The following is a 19,751-nucleotide window of genomic DNA, read 5'->3' on the forward strand; positions in this document are numbered from 1 at the left end:
GAAAGAAATGGGAAGTGAAGCTCAATTTATAGGAGAAGAGCTCCAACTGCATTTTGAAAAAGACGACGGTCAGATGGACGAGCGCATAAGTCGACAACAGCTGGAGAACAACCGAGTGACCTGTGCACGTTGAAAGTTTTCGAGTGAAAGTGAGACTCAGATGGACCGAACACGTGTATGATGAAGATAAAAATGGGAATAAAAAATAATTTTCAAAAGTTAATCAAACAAGAAATAAAAATTACATCCATTATTCATGCAAGTGCAATTACTCAAACTTGCCCAATTGGATGAACGATGGCGACGCACATGTAGTGACAAGGTTAAACTATCACTACCAATATTTTTGTATTCCCATTTCATGTCTTTGATATATAAACCCATTTACCTCTTCAAAATTTATCAATGTGGGACAAAGTATATTAACTTTGCTTATGCTCCAAAGGCCCAAATGTCATTTCTAACAGAAGGTATGCAAAAAAAAGTTCTTGTTTCTAATTACTTTTGAGTTTAAATTATCTGGTGTTTTTTCACTTTAAAAAAGTGAGGATGATTAGACTAACAGAACTTATCAAAGGAGAGATTTGTTGAATAGGATTTATGCTTCATATGAAGAAAGGCAATATGCTATTAATAGAGCACTAGACCTTCAATCAAGCCTCGAATATAAGTACCCCATTTTGTGAAGCCAATGCTTCAATCACATGTTACATGGGGATTTTGGTTGGTCAGTTTATGAATTGATATCATTTTACTGAAAATTTTCAACTTTTATTGGTTATATATATAAACCTTATAATAGGACAAATTATATTTAATGGTTGGATTAGTAGTATTGACGATGTTATCTTCTTTATATACATGTCCCATAGGGTCTCCTAGTTCAATTTTGCATGACACATCTTCCCGATGAAATGCTAACTTTGGTGGATGAGGATGAAAATGAGTTCCAAATGAAATACCTTGTTGACAAGACAGGTCTTAGTAAGGGTTGGAGAGGATTTTCCATTGATCACAGCTTAGTAGATGGGGATGCTTTGGTGTTTTAGTTAACTAACCCAACTAAATTCAAGGTAATTACATAGGGGAAAAATCTATTGCCTGATTGAAAGATTCTGCTTTTGAATTGGCTAACCATTTTTTATCTTCATTTGATTCAAGGTGTCTCAGAGAGCATATTCTTTTTTAGGTTTAGGTTGATGAAATGCTAACAAAGATTTCCATCTTAATTTCACTAATCTTGAAATCCCACAGAAATTACTAAAACCTTTTTTGCTCTACTTGTAAGCATCCCTACTCAAATATAATGTTATCCAAAAATATCTTTACCAATGAACTTAGCCTTGCATTCGTAGGTTTATATCATCGGGGCATACAGTTCAGAAGACAAAGATCATACCAATGAGGACTCTGATGCTACCCAATTGGAAAGAAGTGAAAAAAAAAACACTCAATTATCAGGGGAAAAAACCAGGCTACATAAATATGAAGATGAAGCAGACAATGATGAGGATTCCGACATTCCTCAGATGAAAAAAAGTGGCAGAAAAACCACTATATTCCATCCGGAGGTAAAAGCGAGGCAATTAAATTTGAAGATAAAGCACATACTGGTGCAGATTTCAATGTCCCTCAATTGGAAAAAAGTGGCAGAAGAACTACTAGATCATCAAATAAAAAGGTTTTAATTTTTGTATAGACCTCAATTTTTACTATTAGCAGAACAATCTCTCTCACATGCATCGAATTAGTAACGGATTTCTAAACAGAGACTCAAAACAATTACTAAATTTGAATTTCCAATTAGCTTTCACTTTTCATTTCTCAAATTCAATTGTATTATGTTCCTTTTTTCTACCAGGGAAAAAGTAATTGAAGTCTTCCCTTCACCAAAAGGTTTATTAGAAGAACCCTATCCAAGGCTAAAATTTAGAGCTTTCATGATCTTTTCCAAGTCTTGGCTTTCGCTGAACTGTTGTAATTGTAAGGTGTTATAGCAAGATATGATAATGAAATGACCCTCTTGTTCTGATGATCTAGAGCAACCTCTCTCACACTCTATTTCTAGAAATCATGCTAAAATTTTTTAGCTAAACAAAAAGGTATTTCTTTATACCTCTCTTAAACGTTAAATATAAGGAGATTTTTGAGGGAATGGTTGGGTTATGGAAGGGTTAGAGTTATTATAAAACTAGTATTATGATAAAATGTGTTTGGGGGAAGGGTTTAGGAAGGTAGTGTTATGATAATATGTGTTTAGGGAAAGGGTTATGTAGGTATGGTTATGATAGTGTTATGATAAGATGTGTTTGAGGGAAGAGTTATGATAGTGTTGTGATAAGATGTGTTTGGGAGAAGGGTTATGTAGGTAGGGTTATGATGGGTTTTTTTTTTTTCAAAATTCATATTCTAAATTCAATACACAAATTGTATATTATTTATTTACCAAATCGTCCTACATTTTGTGAAATAATTTGCCTTACTTTCTTTAACGCTGACGTCCATATTCAACATTATTGAATTAGTAGTTACGTTTCATTAAATTGCCTTTCTTTTTACTGTTACACGCACCCTATAAACATTGAAATTAATGCAAATAACAACTAGAAATGTGAATTACATGAAACATAACTTCATTAATACAAAAAGAAATTAATACTAAAACAGTTTGGTGCAAGAAAATGATATACAAAAGTCAAATACAATGAACAGTTTAAAGTAAAAAAAAAATAATAAGGTCAGGTGCTGAAACTACAGAAATATTCAAATGTCTTCTCATAGAAGCATCGTGCAGTAGTCCATCTTCTTGTCGTTGGGTACTTCAAGGAAACCTTCTGCACATCAGTATTCGCGTTCAGCGCACCCTGCCCAATGTACTCAGCTTAAGGATAACATGCAACTGTCGAACGACTTCTTGGCTGGTTGTGGTTTTATCCTGTAGTGCTACCTTCAGCCACTCGACAATGGTCCTCAGCTGGTCATTTGCATATTCCATCGCATCATGAATGGGGTTAACAATTTTACATTCTGCCTTTCCTGCTTCCTTTTTTATCCACTTGAATCTGTCCTACAGTCACTTGCTTGATCAGGTCATGGGGCTCGTACATCCTCGTGTGGCATGTTAAAGCCTTGGCAGTACACAGTAGGCATGTCTATATTGTTTTAATCATGAGGTGGAAATCCCTCGTACCCACTAGGCGCGTTCGATCTGACGTCGGCAAATGTCTCCACACGTCCTCCCATTGCCCTATCTTTTTCGAACACATATGATAGTTTGTCCTAATAGGGTAAAGCCTTGTTGAGGAGGCTCTTAGCTACAGGATGAGTCTGCGTAAAAAAAATCAAAGTATTTGTCAGTTTTCTCTTCGACTAAAAAAAATAGTTTATAGTTATTTTTTTTGCCTACCCTGACCTAGCTGTCGAACAAGTCCTTCTTAGCAATTATACACTTAGCATCATCATTCCAACCGAACCCACTGCATGATAGGTCCCACATTTGTGCTATTTCCTGGAATGTTCCCTTTAACATCTTTATACGACAATCAACAATAGTAGTAGCTTGGACATTGGAGCCCAACAACTTTGTTGCCATCATTCAGATCAGTTGTGCCAAGTAACTTGATCTAAACGTGTCGTTGTCTGACTTCCATCCACTAATAGACACCAACTCCACCAAGGGTGACCTTCTCCTCCTTCGTCCACACATGCTTCGATGCACGTGACAAACTGGCCATACTGATAATTGAAAAAACGATAAAAAATTTGTAAGTGAATTATGTACAATGGCAAAAGTAAGCACATAGAAATCAATGCAATTTTCATCATGTATCGTATCAAGGGATAGTTTTCCATTAAGTTCGTTTATGCATGCATACATTCAATATATAAGAAGACAAAAGAGGTACTAAAATAATAAAAATAAAGCACTACTAATTACACATAATGGGTTTATTGATTACGCAACTGTCATTGGTTGTACATCTCTGCAACTATATCATCCCGCCATTTGGTCCACGTTGGAGTTCTTAATGTAGTGAATGTCGTCACCTGCGATCGTTGCATAGGCCGAGTCTCCCTCATCAATGTCCTTTAAATCATCGACATTCATCATCTCCTTGTTTATCAGATTGTGTAACATTGAACTTGCATGGGGCAGTAGGACTTGCTGCGAAGGATTGCCCATCGACCCTTCAACAGATCGAACGCTAGTTCAATAACATTTTGTGTCGAGGAATGTTTCATGTTGAAGTGCTCTTTGGCAGTTGTTGGTACATTTTCAGCAAGTGGTACCTTTGTCCTCTATAAGGAGCCAGAAATCCCTTCGCGTTTGGGTACCCCACATCGCATAGATAGTAAAACCCAGTTACGATATCGAATGATTTAAATGCTATGATTTAAGAAATTTTAAATATCGATAGGAGTAGAAGTTGTAGTTACTCTTTAGAACCTACAATCATTGGGGTGTGAAATAGCATTTCGAAGAATGCATGAATCAGCTGCGGATCCTTTTCAACCAGCCATGACAAATACAAAATCACCTTTTGTGTGGCATACTCCGAGGACGTTTGTGACAACTTCACCCTTACGTGTTCTATACCTACGGTGATTGGTTTACGACACGTTCACCTTTATGTAAGTCCTGTCCAATGATTCAAAATAATTTTGCAGAGTAAAACGAACTGCAAATAAGTAGTAGGACTTTCGGATACGTGACATATGGATTACATCGAATAAGTGAACCTCGAAGCACCTCCATCATGGATCAGTGCATGTGTTAGTTACTGGGTGTGGTTTTTTTAGAAACTCGTCATGCAATCATATCATAGCCAACAACACGAGGTTGAAATGATAGGAAACAATCTCACCGGACCGAACAAAGTCAATTTGAATGACTCGATTCTTCACGTCATGCGCCAGTACATACAAAAACATTGTCACCATCTCCTCGACATTAATGATTTCTGCCAACGTCAGACTAGCAGTACTCCTCAATAAGTGGCATAGAATGGTAAAAGTTCTTCTGTCCATTCTAGTACTTTGACGACATACTAGGTCAGACGTGTGGATCATACGAAAGTATGCAAGTTGCCTAATTCTATGCCCAGTGTCATACAGTGTATGCGGTAGCCTCTTGTTGTCGTTCAGTAGTGCTTCCAAAGTTAGCAGTAATTGACATTGGAAAATTGTGAATACAGTTAATATTGCAACAATGTTTTATGAATCCATGGGAAGGTAACCACTATCAACCTGATGAAGCACATGTATAATTAGAATGCTATTAAACCTATTGGGTTTTATGTCCTAAAACTCGTAGATAGTAAATATAATCAATTGACCGTTATTAATAAAGTGTTTTATTATTATAATTTCAATAAGTGTTATTGATTATATTATTAGTTTTGTCCTAATAACCTAAATCCAATAAACTAGCATCCTAAGCTGTTTGATGAGTCTTGAACAGTATGTAGAGACATATGGGGATCAATGTTCAAGATCAGCTTAAAGGGTCTATAGTATAGGGTTAAGGTTGGGTACCTTATCCTGTTAACACTATGGATACGGCTCACTTTGTATTTGATACAAACACATTGATCCAATGCATTCATGTATGTATGCAACATGCGAGTGAGAGTATCCTATGCAATGAGTTTACATAAGACCGGACCACGAAATAGTAATCACTAGATGTAACTTCGTTAACTAGTTGGATTTCTATTTTATTAGGATGACCTAGGTAACTTAGGATGACCTAGGTAACTTAGTCTTAATCCTAAGTGTATTATGAACTCCTGTTTACGAGGGATTGTTCTTTGATTTGTACGGGTGAGAGTGGCCAGATTGCCGACTCAATATGCTTATCATTTTGGGGACAAGACCGAGAAACATAATCACATAAGATGGAATTCACTCCTTCCCACCTTTAGGGTAAGTAGATAAATGTTCCCTTAAATGGTGTCTCCGGGACTTGAACAAAGGGTCCTACCCTCTCTATGGCACGAGATGGGTTTCTGTTTAGTGGTTGGACCATAAACAGGTTGTTCATTAGAGAAACACTGGTATTTAAGGACTAGAAGTAACCTAGGGGTAAAACGGTAATTTGACCCATTTGGTGTTACGAACACTTGTGAAGGACTAACTTACTGGTATTGGTCTATATCCATGGACACAGAAATATATCTACAGTGAGAAAAGTTCAGCTGTGAGTCTTTAGTGGAGTGTACACATAGTTAACGAATATTGATTAATGTGGTTAATGAGTTTAGCTAATTAATCTCATATCGTTGTAGCTTCTGATCTGTAGGTCCATTAGGTCACCTTCCTAGCTCGTAAAGAGTAATGAGATTTATTTATATTGGTTGTAATTTGTGTTCAAATTTACTTTGAGAATTAATATAATGTATATCGATACATTATAATATAAAGTTTATATTTTAATTAGACTTTATTATATAAATTTAATTTTGGATATGATTCAAAATTAAATTACGAGAGAATAAAATATTTGAATAAGTTCAAATATTAGTTTAATGATTCATATTAAAACTATAGGTTAAAATTTAATGTGTATGTGATATATATTAAAACTATAGGTTATTATATTTGAATATGATTCAAATTTTGAATTAAATTAAATATAATATATTTAATTTAAAAATTAATTAATTGGAGAATTAATTAATAGTTTAGTTTAATTTGATTTAAATGAAATATTAATTAAATATGATTTAATTAATTAATTATTTAATTTAATTTAATTAATTAATTAATTTAATTAATTAATTAAATTAATTATTTTAATATATATTAATTTAATATTTATTTATTAAATTAATAGGGAACGTGGGTGGTTTTCCCACGTTCCCATTTATTCTATGAACTTCCCACTTCTTCCGTCTGAAGAAGAGGGACAAAACAGAAGAAGTTCTATGTTTTTAAAAAAATCATCGCATTCTCTCTAGAAAGTTTTTTTTCTCTCTGGAAATATTCCCTCAAACCGTCTCAATCAGAGAATAGGAAGGTTTCCAAGTGGTGGTGTACAAATTGGTGATTGGTAGATTCAGAGTCATCAACGAGCGTAAGTTATGCTTCTCTATATTTTTTCGAAAGCATGCTTAGCCATAGAATTTTGTAATTTAATTTGCCAATGTATTAGTATTTTTTAGGTTCCAATTAAATTGAGTTATGGTCTCTATTAATTTTTCCGCTATGTAAAGGATTTTATCCCTTCAAAACCCACATTGCATGTGTTAGAATAGAATAAGTAATGCATTTTTTTTAAAAAAGTTCACACTTTCTTCCTCGCCTACACCCTTGTACGAAGTGGGGTTACAAAACTATACACGTTATACAAATACCACCATCGTAGGTAAGTTTTGTTCAAGTGATATAGTGTACATGTATTGAACATTATTTTCTTAAACTAAAACCAAAATACCCCTACCGATTATGAAACCAACGTCGATTATGTACTTTTTTATCTAATAAAACGTATGACGTTAAAAGTGTCAAAGGTGTATGTGACCAATGTTTTTTAAATAGCATGTATAACGTTTGGGAAAATAAACTATCTTCAGTAAGATTCTTTCAAATGCGTAAACCCTATCCCAATGTGCTTCGAGCCGCTTAATTTTAAAGATGTGTGGAAAATATTTTCTATAAAACACGTTCACGGTTTTAAAAAATTTTGGTTTCGTCATTTTGATGGTTAAATTCATGGTGTGTTTTGTAAATCATCAGCGTGTCAGACTTTTAAAAAATTTTGGGTTCATGATTTTCATCAAGTGCATGTGCAAATTATCTTATCGTGCTAGCGAAAAGTGAAATGCAATGTACTTAGTAAAAAAGTTTGCGGACTTTAAGATGGAAGTTAAGAATCAGAGAAGTGAAGTTCATAATGCATAAAAGAAAAGAATATTATATAATATCGTTTGCAAAAAAAATAATTACATGTCCAAGCAAATGTTATTACAAAAGCAAGAGTTCATGGCAACATTTTAGTTCAAATTACACTGTACAAATCGTACAAAAAAATGCTACGAAAAGAAAGGAAAAAATTTACTGCAAACGGCTAAACCATAGTACCTCTTATAAGGAAAGTATGAAGTCAGACATCCTGCAAAAAAAAAAAGGAGGAGAAGGGTAAAGACAAACGTTTGTAAATGACTCAAATAATAATAATAATAAAAGTAAACACTAAGTACCGTGTACTTCGGAGATTATACACGATGCTCAAGATTTAAAACAAAACTCGTTAACATTATGTAGGAAAATGTCAATGGTTTCAAAAACAAAAATTTAGCCTTAGATGAAAAAAGTTCATTCAATAAGTTGACCCGAATTTCTAGTAGTGGAAACATCAATTAAAAGTATGCAACAAAAGAAAATACATAACACTATGGGAATGGAAATGCATACAAAATGACCTTGAAACATGTAGTATAGAGCAAATGAGCACAGTAATGGAGTGGACAATCATTGGATACAGATTTGGCCACATATATTTCAATAGGAAATGACAGTGATAGGGCAAATAAGAACAAGGTAAAGCACTGCATAAATAAAGCAAGTGATGCATTATCAGACTGCCTTTAAAAGAAGAAGAAAGGTTGCATTGATAGACACACACAATTGTTTATCATGACAACAAAAGTATGAGAAGAGGATGAAGCGTGAAAATAAGAAAGCAAAATTAAGTGACCTACCAAAGAATATGGAATAGAGGACACACCAACGACAACGGGGGAAAATGCACACAATAAGACAAAAGAGGAAGCATGTATCTATAAAGGGGGAGATGTAAAATAAATGATGCCTTTATTGACCCTAAACTAAAAATGCAAAAGAACCTCTGCAAATGACAGAATAAAAAGCAGAAAAGTGAGAAGATAGTCAAACCCTAACCATGAAACCTACCATATTAAGTACAAAAAAAAACATTGTCATAAATTATGAAGAGACAAAACAATCAGCAAAGGCAGACACAGACCGAAAGGATTGAACAAAGATACATTGCACAGATATGGAAATAAAGAAAATAAAGCAATGGATGGGAAATTACAATAATAGGCAGCACACAAACAATGTCAAACAACATTTTTTAAAGATGAAGTGCAAAGAAAACAAAAATACGAAAAACAGAGGATAAAAAATTATATAAAAGATGCATATACATATAGAATAGAATGACGAGTTCAACAAATTTTAAGCAAGAAACCGAGATCATGTAAAATTACCAATCAAATCATGGAAAAAATAAGGAAACAATAGAGGGCCCAAACATGGTTGAGTGAAACTGAGATCATGCAGAATGGAATGATGTATAGGAAAATTGAAACAATCTAAAATATGCATAAAAAAACCAGAATGGATTGCTATTAGATCTCATCTTCATCTTACTAAAAATCGGATTCAAACCGAGAACTCAATCCCTACCTTGCTTGAAAATCACCAATGCCCACAAGGATTATGTAGCAACTGTCCGTTCTCAGTAAAGGGAAAGTCCAATCGGCAAGGGGAAGTTTGAGTGACAAAAGCAAAGTCCAAGCGGCAAGGGAAAGTCGTAGTGGCAAGAACAAAGGACTTGCATGTTCACCAAAAAGATTCATCGAACATGCAAGCCACAATTTCGTAGGTAAGGTTTCATCCAAGTCGTTCAACGAAACTGAAAGGGGAAAGCAAAACGCCAGAGGCAACGCGGTGGAACGAAACCTTCAACGAAACAAAGGATGATTTCAGAGAGTGAGAGAGAAGGTGGAACCGATTGTATCTTCGAATACGAAGATAACACAGAAGGGTGGAAGCGAAAACACCATTTTTTTTCGGCAAGAAAACGAATGACACAACCAATTAAAGAGATGAACCCATGATTTTGCGTACGAATTATAGAGGAGTTGAGGGACAAAAAATGCAGGGGTTGAGGACGGGTTGATGAAAGGTTGAAAACGGATTAAGGGGAAGAAGATGGAGGATTTTTATGAAGTGTTGAGGAAGGAAGAATGGAGGGCTTAAGGGGGTAAAATAGGGATTATGGAAACCCTAAAACTAGGGTTTCCATAAATTGGGCCCCAAACGTGGGTTAGGGTTATAATAACCCAACCCTACAATAAACTTGGGGCCGAAACAGCCCCTAAATATCTATCATGAAGAGTAAAATATGGCTTTAATCAATTTTTGGCCTACGTTTTAAAAGATAGCTTAATTGGTTAAAATATATTTTACTTCCACCCCAAATTTCTTCATTTGTTATTTACTTTTTAGTGAAGATATCTTAGGCTCCCTTAAGACAGACCCCCTTTCTGAAGAATTTGAGCTCCCTTATGAGACTCCTTTTCACATAGTTGTATATCTTTATGTTGAACAAAATCCCTTTGTTCAAATGACTTAGGCTCTCCCTAAACTTACAGAATAATTTCTTAATGAATCACAATGTACAGTAGTAAAAATAATGGAGTATATCTCTAAAACATGTAACATACTCTTCTTCTAACACAAGCTGAAATAGCTACAACAAGATAATATAAATTTTGTTTATAAGACAACCTAAATGGTCGACCTTAACTAGAGGACTAAGTGTCCTTTGAATATGTACAACGAAACCACAATGAGCAACCTAAACTTCCATAAAAATCAGACACTGAATAAAGGAAGATATCGATAAGATATACAGAAAAGACAATCATCATAAGAAAAGTGTCTTGCAGAATCAACATTTCTGTAAACCATCGTTTTTTTCAAAACAACAGTAATGCAATGACATTTCAAAACAGCATTCATGCAATGACAAGCGAACAGTGAAGACAAAGAAGTGGATTAGGCCTGTACCTAGGCTTACTGGGCTTTACACATTGCTATTTGAAGCCCATTTACCACCGTTTAGAACTTAGGGGTTTTTAACTCATATAACCTAAATAAAAGGCATATTGAACTTCAAATTTATGCAAAAGTAAGATCCAAATGAACACTATCCATTATTATGATTAATATTATTTAAAAAAATTGAAGAAATTCATAATGACATAAATATGGAAAAAATTTTAAATAGTTTCCTTATTGTGTTAATTTCAAATTTGGCTTTGAGAATTTATTATTCATTTTAGTTTTGACCATTTAATGTGATGATACATATATTTTTTTTTTAATTTTATGATATTTGATTTATTTAATGTGAGATAGTACATATTTATTTTTTAATTGTAAATATTTGGTTTATTTTTTATTTTCCATATAAACTTTATTTATTTTCATTTTTTATTGTCATTGTTATATGGTTTTTTATGTCATTTTTTCTTTTTCTTTTTTAATTCTTATGATTTTATGTTGCTCGAGTTTTGTACAAATATACGTACGTGTTTTTATCATTTTTATTTGTTTTTACAAATTCTAGAGTTCTTTCAAAAATATACTGTGATTTTTTTTTTTTTGCGTTGATAAAAATATTGAAAAATGAAAATATATATCTCATATGTTATTTGGTATATAAGATGACAAACTATAAAATGATTGTATCCGTCCACTTATTTAGTTTCTTTATTAATTTCAAATATATATCATGTTTATATCAAATATAATTGTAGCAATTACAAATTTTTAGTAAGTTACATAATATTAAAATATTTATTTTATGTAGTTTCTCATATATACACATTTATATTTAATTATTACGCATATGTACATATTATATTATATAATAAACAACTGCAATAATATTCTATGTACCATTTATGGACTCAAGCAGGCCCCACGTTCGTGGAACTCAACGTTGTCCTCTTAATTTGATTAACTAGGGCTTTGTATTTTCCAGGTTTGATTCCTCTCTATTTATCTATCGACAACATTCATCCATTATACTGCTTTTGGTTTATTTTAATGATGTTTGGAAATGATCTGCCACTTATTGATACATTGGCTAAATCATTGGATATGAGATTTGCTCTCAAAGATCTTGGAAAACTAGGTTATTTTCTTGGTGTGCAAGTCCATTATCTTAAGTATGAGTTTATCGTTAATCAAGCTAAATATGTTGATGATCTACTTGAGAGGCTACAACTCATTGATATTAAACCAACTCCGACTCCTAGTGTTCTTGGAAAACACTTATCCATCTCCAATGGAACCCCCCCCCCCTTCTAGATCCTTTTACTTACCGAAGTAAAATAGGAGCACTACAATATTTAACAACCACTCGTCGTGATATAGCCTACATTTCAAACCCACCTTAGTCAGTTCCTACAGAAATCAATCGAGTTACACTAGCAAGCAATCAAATGTGTACTCTATTACATTAGTGGCACAAAGTCCTTTGGACTTGTATTTCAACTAAGAGCTGACTTATCTATATTTGCTTATTCTGATGTTGATTGGGAATCGAATACTCATGATCGTAAATCCATTGTTGCTTATTGTGTATTTATCGGACTCAATCTGTTTTCATGATCTTCCAAGAAATAAACAGTAGTTGCTAAATCCAGTACTGAGTTAGAGTACGAGGCCCTTACTCATGTTGCATCTAAGGTCATATGGCTCACTTAACTTCTTGAAGAAATTAGTGTCTCCTTAAAACAAAAACCTATTTGTGGTTTGATAATCTCAACGCTAAGGCACTTGCGGTTAATCTTGTTTTTCATGCTCGCACCAAACATGTAACAACCCAACTCCTTATATTAAGCCGAAGTTATTACTAATTTAAAAGATCAATAAAATTTGTAAAATTAAAATAGAAAAAAACAATAATAAAACAAAACCTCGAATTTTTCATTAAAAGCATAAACAAATGTAATTAGAAATAAAATAACAAATAAAGAATAAAATAAAAATGCAAATACTAAAATCCAAACTATGACATAAAGCGGAAGCAAACGTATCCCTATGGCTCGCCACGGTCACTTCTGGTCATTCACCAGCTTGTCTTTGCTCTTACCTCAGCCTTTGCCTGAAAAATAGAAATGGAAAGAGTGAGTATAAAAAAAATACTCAGTAAGGGACCCACTACTAGTCCCGCTAGATACCTGTTAACTTCCTATTAGAGTTCTGAAGAGTGGTACCCCTGAACTGGCACATTCCCGAACACGTGCAATCTGTGATCCCGTAGGAACAAGCTGGTCTTTGGTGAACCCAAGGGAACACCTAAGATGACCGGGCTGTGAGTGATCCCCTCGAATCATTTAAATCATGTCTATGTCAATGTCAATGTTAGACTGGTGGTCCCGTCGGACTACGCAGTCATAAGTGTGAACGATCCCGTCGGACTACACAGTCGTAAAAAAAAGAGTAGTGATCCCGAAAGACACTTGTGTGGGTACGACTCTAATAGGTAAAGCTAACATACACTCTATCCATAGCATGCACATAACATATCACCATCATAACGTATCATATCATAACATGTCATACTACAACAAATCATGCCATAACATATCATACGTGTCATCCTCAACCACAAAACTATGTCATTAAGAGGTAGGCGATAGTATCGACATACTATCAGCGCTAACCATAAATCAACCAGCAGACGCAATTATAATATATGCCTCTCTCTCAATAACCTCGAGTCATACACTTAGCTACCATTGATACGCAACCATATATTCATACATGCGTCTCTTGAATGTAGCTCCAAGGTCTAGTAGTAGAATCTCTTACCTGGAGATTTGCTCTAACGAATTCTAACAGTAAAATCACGCTTTCCAAGTAGCGACATCCTAAATAGTTAGAAAACACCAATTTACATAACTTATCCATCAAACGACCAAGGACCCAAGAATTCAGTCGAAATAACATACCAGAGGTCAAGGTTGCAACGAATAAGCCCTTAACTGGAGAAATCCCACGCTCCAAAATCACTTGGTCCAAACTGTCCTTTAAGAGAAATAATTTAATTTAACCCAAAATCAAATTGCTTAAGATCAAAAAATTTTAATCTTAGTTGGGTATTCCAAAACCTAATTAAAACTTACCAAAACAGGTGAAAAAGGACCAAAAATAGGCTTGTGCCTAAAAAATAGTTTGACGGCTCGACTGGATAGTAAACGCGGCTCGATTGAAGACAGGCGCGGCTGGCTGGGTCCAAGCACGGGCGGAGGTGCCGATTCGGTTCACGAAGAAGGGGCGCGGGTCGGGTTCGGTTTCGCAGAGAAGGGTGCGGGTCAGGTTCGGTTAAGCGGCGACGCACACACGATTGACAGCTTCAGAGCGGGTCGGCTACATAACGATGTACGACCGAAGATGGTCCGTTAACGGTGCTGCTGCCTGGTGAACAACTACGTTACGCGGAGGGGTCGGTTCGAGCGATCAACTGGCCGAAAATACACAGTGTAGAGGGTGGTCAGTCGGCTCATGCTTCTTGCTGTGACCGACAGACGAGTCGAGCGGCGGCGGGGGATCAGGGTTAGGGTTTTTTTTCCTCTTTTCTCTTCCTTGGTGAAGAAGATGATGGAGCATTAAATGCTCACATTCCAATACCCTATTTAAATAAAAATAATTCCTTTTATTTTTATTTTTTTATTCTCTTTCCCCAAAATCTTCACACACTCTCTCTCTTCATTTAAAACCCATCAAATGTCTCTTTTTATCTTCTTTTTATCTTTTCCCAAATAAAATCACATATTTTCTCTTCTCAACCAACCAATCATCTTTATCTTATCAAACTATCTTTTCATAATAACTATATTATTTCATAATACAATTATTAATCCTTAAGCCAAAATAATACTTAACATAAGTAACCAAAACAAACATAAATTCCAACTTAACAACAATTTGATATTTTTCAAATATCCAATAGAATCCAATCTCCATAAAGTAAAATACTCCAACATTTAAATAGCACCCAAAATCTCAAAATTACACTTAAGATAATAAAATTAAATTCCTCAAATTTTGGGGTGTTACAATCTTCCCTCCTTTGAAAAACTTTCGTTCTCGAAAGTTCTAATCCTTGAACAGCTCAGGGTACTGGGCTCTCATGTCCTCTTCTCTCTCCCATGTGGCCTCTTCAACTCCATGGTTTCGTCAAAGAACTTTGACCAGAGCAATTCCTCGATTACGGAGCATCTTGACCTCCCTTGCCAAAATTTCAACAGGATACTCCTCATAGCTCAAGTTCTCATTAATTTGCAATGACTCGAAGTCAACTACATGTGTCGGGTATGCGACATACTTCTTCAGCATGGAGACATGGAATACATCATGCATTGTAGAAAATGATGGGGGCAACACCAAACGATAAGCTACATGGCCAATCCGCTCCAGTATCTCAAATGGCCCTACAAAACGTGGACTTAGCTTTCTCTTCTTCTCGAACCTCAAAACACACTTCATAGGTGCTACCTTCAGAAAAACCATGTCTCCCACATCAAACCCGAGATCCTTACGCCGTACATCAGCATAACTCTTCTGTCTGCTCTGTGTTGTCAACATATGAGCTCTAATCTTCTGTATGGCTGCGTTGGTAGTCTGAACTAACTGGGGGCCTAGCATTCTCTGCTCACCAACCTCACCCCAACAAACAAGAGATCTACAACACTTACCATATAGAGCCTCAAATGGTGCCATGCTAATGGTAGCCTGATAGCTGTTATGGTAGGCGAATTCCATCAAGTGCAAATGAGAGTCCCAACTCCCTAAGAATTCCAAAACACAAGCTCGCAGCATATCTTCCAAAATCTGGTTCAACCTTTCTGTTTGACCATCAGTTTGAGGATGAAATGCTGTACTGAAATCTAACCTCGTGCCCAATGCAAGTTGAAGTCCTTTCCAGAACTTCGATGTGAAACGAGCATCTCTGTCAGAAACGATGGATACAGGTACTCCATGTAGTCTCACTATCTCGGTCATATATAACTGCCCCACTTACTGGTAGTGTAAGTGGATTTCTCTGGAATAAAGTGAGCTGACTTCGTGAGTCTGTCGACCACGACCTAAATGATCGTATAATCCTTCAGGGTCCTAGGCAAACCTATAATGAAGTCCATCGACACGCTCTCCCATTTCCATCTTGGCACACTCAAGGGTTGCAACAACCCTGCTGGCTTCTGTCTAGGTGTCTTCACCTGCTGGCACACCAAACATCTACTGACGAAGTCTGCTACTTCTCTCTTCATGTTTCTCTACCAATAGACGCCTCAAGTCTTGATACATCTTCGTACAAGAGTACATAGTAAATGAGAAACTGTGAGCCTCAGTCAAAAGCTCTGTCCTGACTGCAGTGTCTTCTGGCACGCACAAACGCCTATCAAAAGTAAGTCCATCATCACAGGATATGAAGAAATCCTCAACTTGCCTTACTTCTACCAAACGACGCTTCTCGACCATATAAGGATCATTTACCTGAGCAACAATAATCCTCTGTCTCAAGGTCGGTTGCACTGACAACTGAGCCAACTGTGAGGTAACTTCCCCTACTGAGACTGCAATCTCAGCTCTCTCAAAATCTCTGAGCAAAGGAGCTTGCTTGGTGATAAACGCTGCTGAATGAGCAACCTTTCTACTCAGCGCATCAGCTACCACATTTGCCTTACCTGGGTGGTACAGAATCTCACAGTCATAGTCCTTCACTAACTCAAGTCATCTCCTTTGTCTCATGTTCAACTCCTTCTGGATGAAGAAGTACTTCAGGCTCTTGTGGTCAGTGAAAATCTGTATCTTCTCACCATACAAGTAGTGCCTCCATATCTTTAGTGCAAATACCACTGCTGCCAACTTTAGATCATGGGTAGGGTAGTTCTGCTCGTGACTCTTTAATTGACGGGAGGCATAAGCAACTACCTTTCCCTACTGCATGAACACGCAACCCAGTCCTTTCTTGGAGGCATCACTGTAGACTACAAAGCTCCCAGATCCATCTGGTACTGTAAGGATTGGTGCAGTCACAAGCTTCTCCTTAAGCTCCTAGAAACTACTCTTACATGTTGGGCTTCAAACAAAGGGAGTCTCTTTCCTAGTCAACTGAGTCAAGGGACTGGCTATACGAGAGAAGTCTTCCACGAACCTCCTGTAATAACCTGCTAAACTCAGAAAACTACGAACCTCGCTGACGGTAGACGGTCGAGGCCAACTAGTAACAGCTTCAATCTTTGCTGGGTCTACAGAAACCCCCTCACTAGACACCACATGTCCAAGAAAGGATACCTTCTTCAACCAGAACTCGCACTTGGAAAACTTGGCATACAACTTATTAGCTCGAAGAGTCTCCAAAACTTGATGCAAATGCTCCTCATGCTCGGCCTCTGTCTTGGAGTAAACCAAGATATCGTCAATAAAAACTATAACAAACGTGTTTAAGAAATCCTTAAACACCTTGTTCATCAAGTCCATGAATACGACAAGAGCATTAGTCAAACCAAAGGACATCACAATGAACTCGTAATGCCCGTATCTGGAACGGAACACAGTCTTAGGAATATCACTATCTCTAATCCTCAGCTGGTGGTAGCCTGAACGTAAATCGATCTTAGAGAAAATAGTGGCTCCTTGGAGCTGATCAAACAAGTCGTCAATCCTAGGCAAGGGATAGCGGTTCTTGATTGTCACCTTATTCAACTCTCTATAATCAATACAAAGATGCATTGCTCCATCCTTCTTCTTTACGAACAACACTAGCGCTCCCCAAGGTGACACGCTAGGTCGAATAAAGCCCTTGTCCAGCAACTCCTGCAACTGCACCTTCAGTTCTTTCTGCTCAGCTAGGGCCATTCTATAAGGAGCTCTAGGTATAGGAGTAGTGTATGGCTTTAGCTCAATGGTAAAATCAATCTCCCTTAGGAGTGGGAGTCTTGGAAGCTCATCAGGAAAAACGTCGGAGTACTCTCTCACCATCGGCTCAAATGACAAAGAAACTTCTGGCTCTCTAGTGTCCACCATGCTGGCCAAGATACTCCAAGTACCCTGGTTGAGTAGCTTACTGGCTTTCAAAGCTGAAATGACTTTGGGTAGGACTACAATCCCTACCCTTTAAACTTAAAGCTAGCCACTGAAGGAGGGTTAAAAACTACCTCCTTGTGAGAACAGTCTATACTTGCATGGTTGGCAGACACAACCAATCCATGCCTAGAATCACATCAAAATTCCGCATGTCTGACACTAGTAAGGTTACCTCTAACACATGGTTTGCTATCTCAATTTGACATGCTTTTACCTTATCTTTAGATAACATGACTTCTCCTGATGGGGTAGAAACAGATAATATACTACCCAACAGTTCAACTTCTAAACCCATTTGTCGAACAAATACTAAAGATATGAAAGAATGGGATGACCTAGAGTCAAACAATACAAGTGCATAATTCCCCAAGATTGGGAGCGTACTTGTCACCATAGTACCAGCTCGCTCGGGCTCCTGACGAGTAGTGGCAAAAACTCTTCCCTGCTGGGAAGTGGGAGGCTGGTGCGGGGTACTCTCAATGAGTTTCTGAGGACAAATGTCAGCGGTATGCCCTGGTTGCTTGCACCTGAAGCAAACTCCGCTTCCTACCAAGCAACGACCTCCATGAACTCTCCCACACCTACGACAAACAGGTAGCTCTCTCAAGGTTCTCCCAGCTGCTACAAGCTCCTGACGATGCCGCTGGAAGACACCTCCTGACCTCAGGTTTTGCTGCGGTGCCAAAGCAGGATGCGACTCAGCCTTCCTCTTCTGATCAATGGTTGACCCTCTGCCTACAGCCTTGGACGGATCAACATGGGTGGTTGGTCTAAGGGCCCGGACGATATCCTGGAGGTCTAGCCTGAGACCTCTAACGAACTTCTCGGTCCTGGCCTCCTCATCATTCACTACATCAGGGGCAAAACGGGATAGCATATCAAACTCGGTGTCATACTGCTCCATGGTCATGTCACCTTGCTCCAGGTTCAGGAACTCTTTCTTCTTGTCGTACTTCATGTTGACAAAGAAGAACTTAGTATAGAAGCTCTCCTTGAACTGCTATCAGGTTATCTTGCTAACATCCCCCCCAGTATCCTCTCAACAGTCTCCCACCAGATGGTGCCTCTGTTCTCCAAGAAAAAAACTGCACACTGAACCTTCTGGTCATTAGGGTATTTCATGTACCTGAAGATTTTCTCTGTAGAGGTCAACCACATTTGGGCCTTGGTGGGGTTGTCCATGAACCCATCAAATGTTTTAGGATTGTACTTCCTAAAGTCTCTTAGATGCTTGGCCTCTGCCGACAGTTGATCTGGAACGGGCTAAGCTTCCACTAAGGCTAGAGGAGGGGCGGTTTGGGTCTGAACAGGGGCGGCCTAGGTCTGTTGGGCAGCATGAAATGGTGTTAAAGTAGAACGTAGCATGTCCTGGTATCACTGCTCCATCACGGCGAGATCTGCCTGAGTGACCGGTGTAGTAGGGTTGGCTGTCTGTACAATAGGTTGCTCCTCCGGCTTGGTACGTCCAGCTCCTCTACCTCCTCTACCACCCCCTCGACGTGTACCTCTACGTGGCGGCATCTTTCCTGAAGTTTCACCAATAGAAACATTTCACAAACAGTCATAACACTTATACTATCTATATTATTCTATTAAGGCAAGGTTATAACCATAACATTAGCAAAGTCTTAAAACATACCTGGCGAGTGACGAAGGACCGTATAGCCATAGGGGTAAAACGAAAAAAAACAAAGAGTTACATCGTAAGTCAGTCTACAGAACCTAGAACATAGGCTCTGATACCAACTGTAATGACCAAACTCCTTATACTAAGCCGAAGTCATTACTAATTTAAAAGATCAATAAAATTTGTAAAATTAAAATAGAAAATAAAA

General features: G+C 37.1%; 1 protein-coding gene and 1 long non-coding RNA gene across 2 annotated transcripts; both read right to left on the reverse strand.

Annotated features, from left to right (window-relative positions):
* Window positions 1–7,888: 7,888 nt before the first annotated feature.
* LOC103501730 (uncharacterized) lies at window positions 7,889–10,099 on the reverse strand. Its single transcript, XR_540383.3, has 2 exons — window positions 9,433–10,099; window positions 7,889–8,113 (listed from the first exon to the last, which is right to left on the reverse strand). It is a non-coding gene; the product is annotated as an uncharacterized LOC103501730 (long non-coding RNA).
* Window positions 10,100–12,892: 2,793 nt separating this feature from the next.
* Window positions 12,893–18,874, reverse strand: LOC107991992 (uncharacterized). Its single transcript, XM_051079721.1, has 7 exons — window positions 18,028–18,874; window positions 17,023–17,930; window positions 16,108–16,323; window positions 15,337–15,477; window positions 13,779–13,854; window positions 13,639–13,697; window positions 12,893–12,928 (listed from the first exon to the last, which is right to left on the reverse strand). The coding sequence occupies exons 1-7, from the start codon at window positions 18,872–18,874 to the stop codon at window positions 12,893–12,895; spliced, it is 2,283 nt and encodes a 760-aa protein (XP_050935678.1).
* Between the last annotated feature and the right edge of the window lie 877 nt (window positions 18,875–19,751).

Source organism: Cucumis melo, chromosome 12 (assembly GCF_025177605.1).
Source record: "Cucumis melo cultivar AY chromosome 12, USDA_Cmelo_AY_1.0, whole genome shotgun sequence".
Classification (NCBI taxonomy): Eukaryota; Viridiplantae; Streptophyta; class Magnoliopsida; order Cucurbitales; family Cucurbitaceae; genus Cucumis; species Cucumis melo.

Bases quoted from the DNA above. Each gene is read 5' to 3' on its own strand.
- LOC107991992 (XM_051079721.1), bottom strand. From the start codon at position 18,874: ATGAAGTACGACAAGAAGAAAGAGTTCCTGAACCTGGAGCAAGGTGAC. The intron at 17,931-18,027 runs GTCTGCCAACCA...TAGGGATTGTAG, and splicing joins TCTAGGCATGGATTGGTTGT to TCCTACCCAAAGTCATTTCA. The intron at 13,855-15,336 runs GTTTTTCTGAAG...TTTCTCTTAAAG, and splicing joins GGTTTGATGTGGGAGACATG to GACAGTTTGGACCAAGTGAT.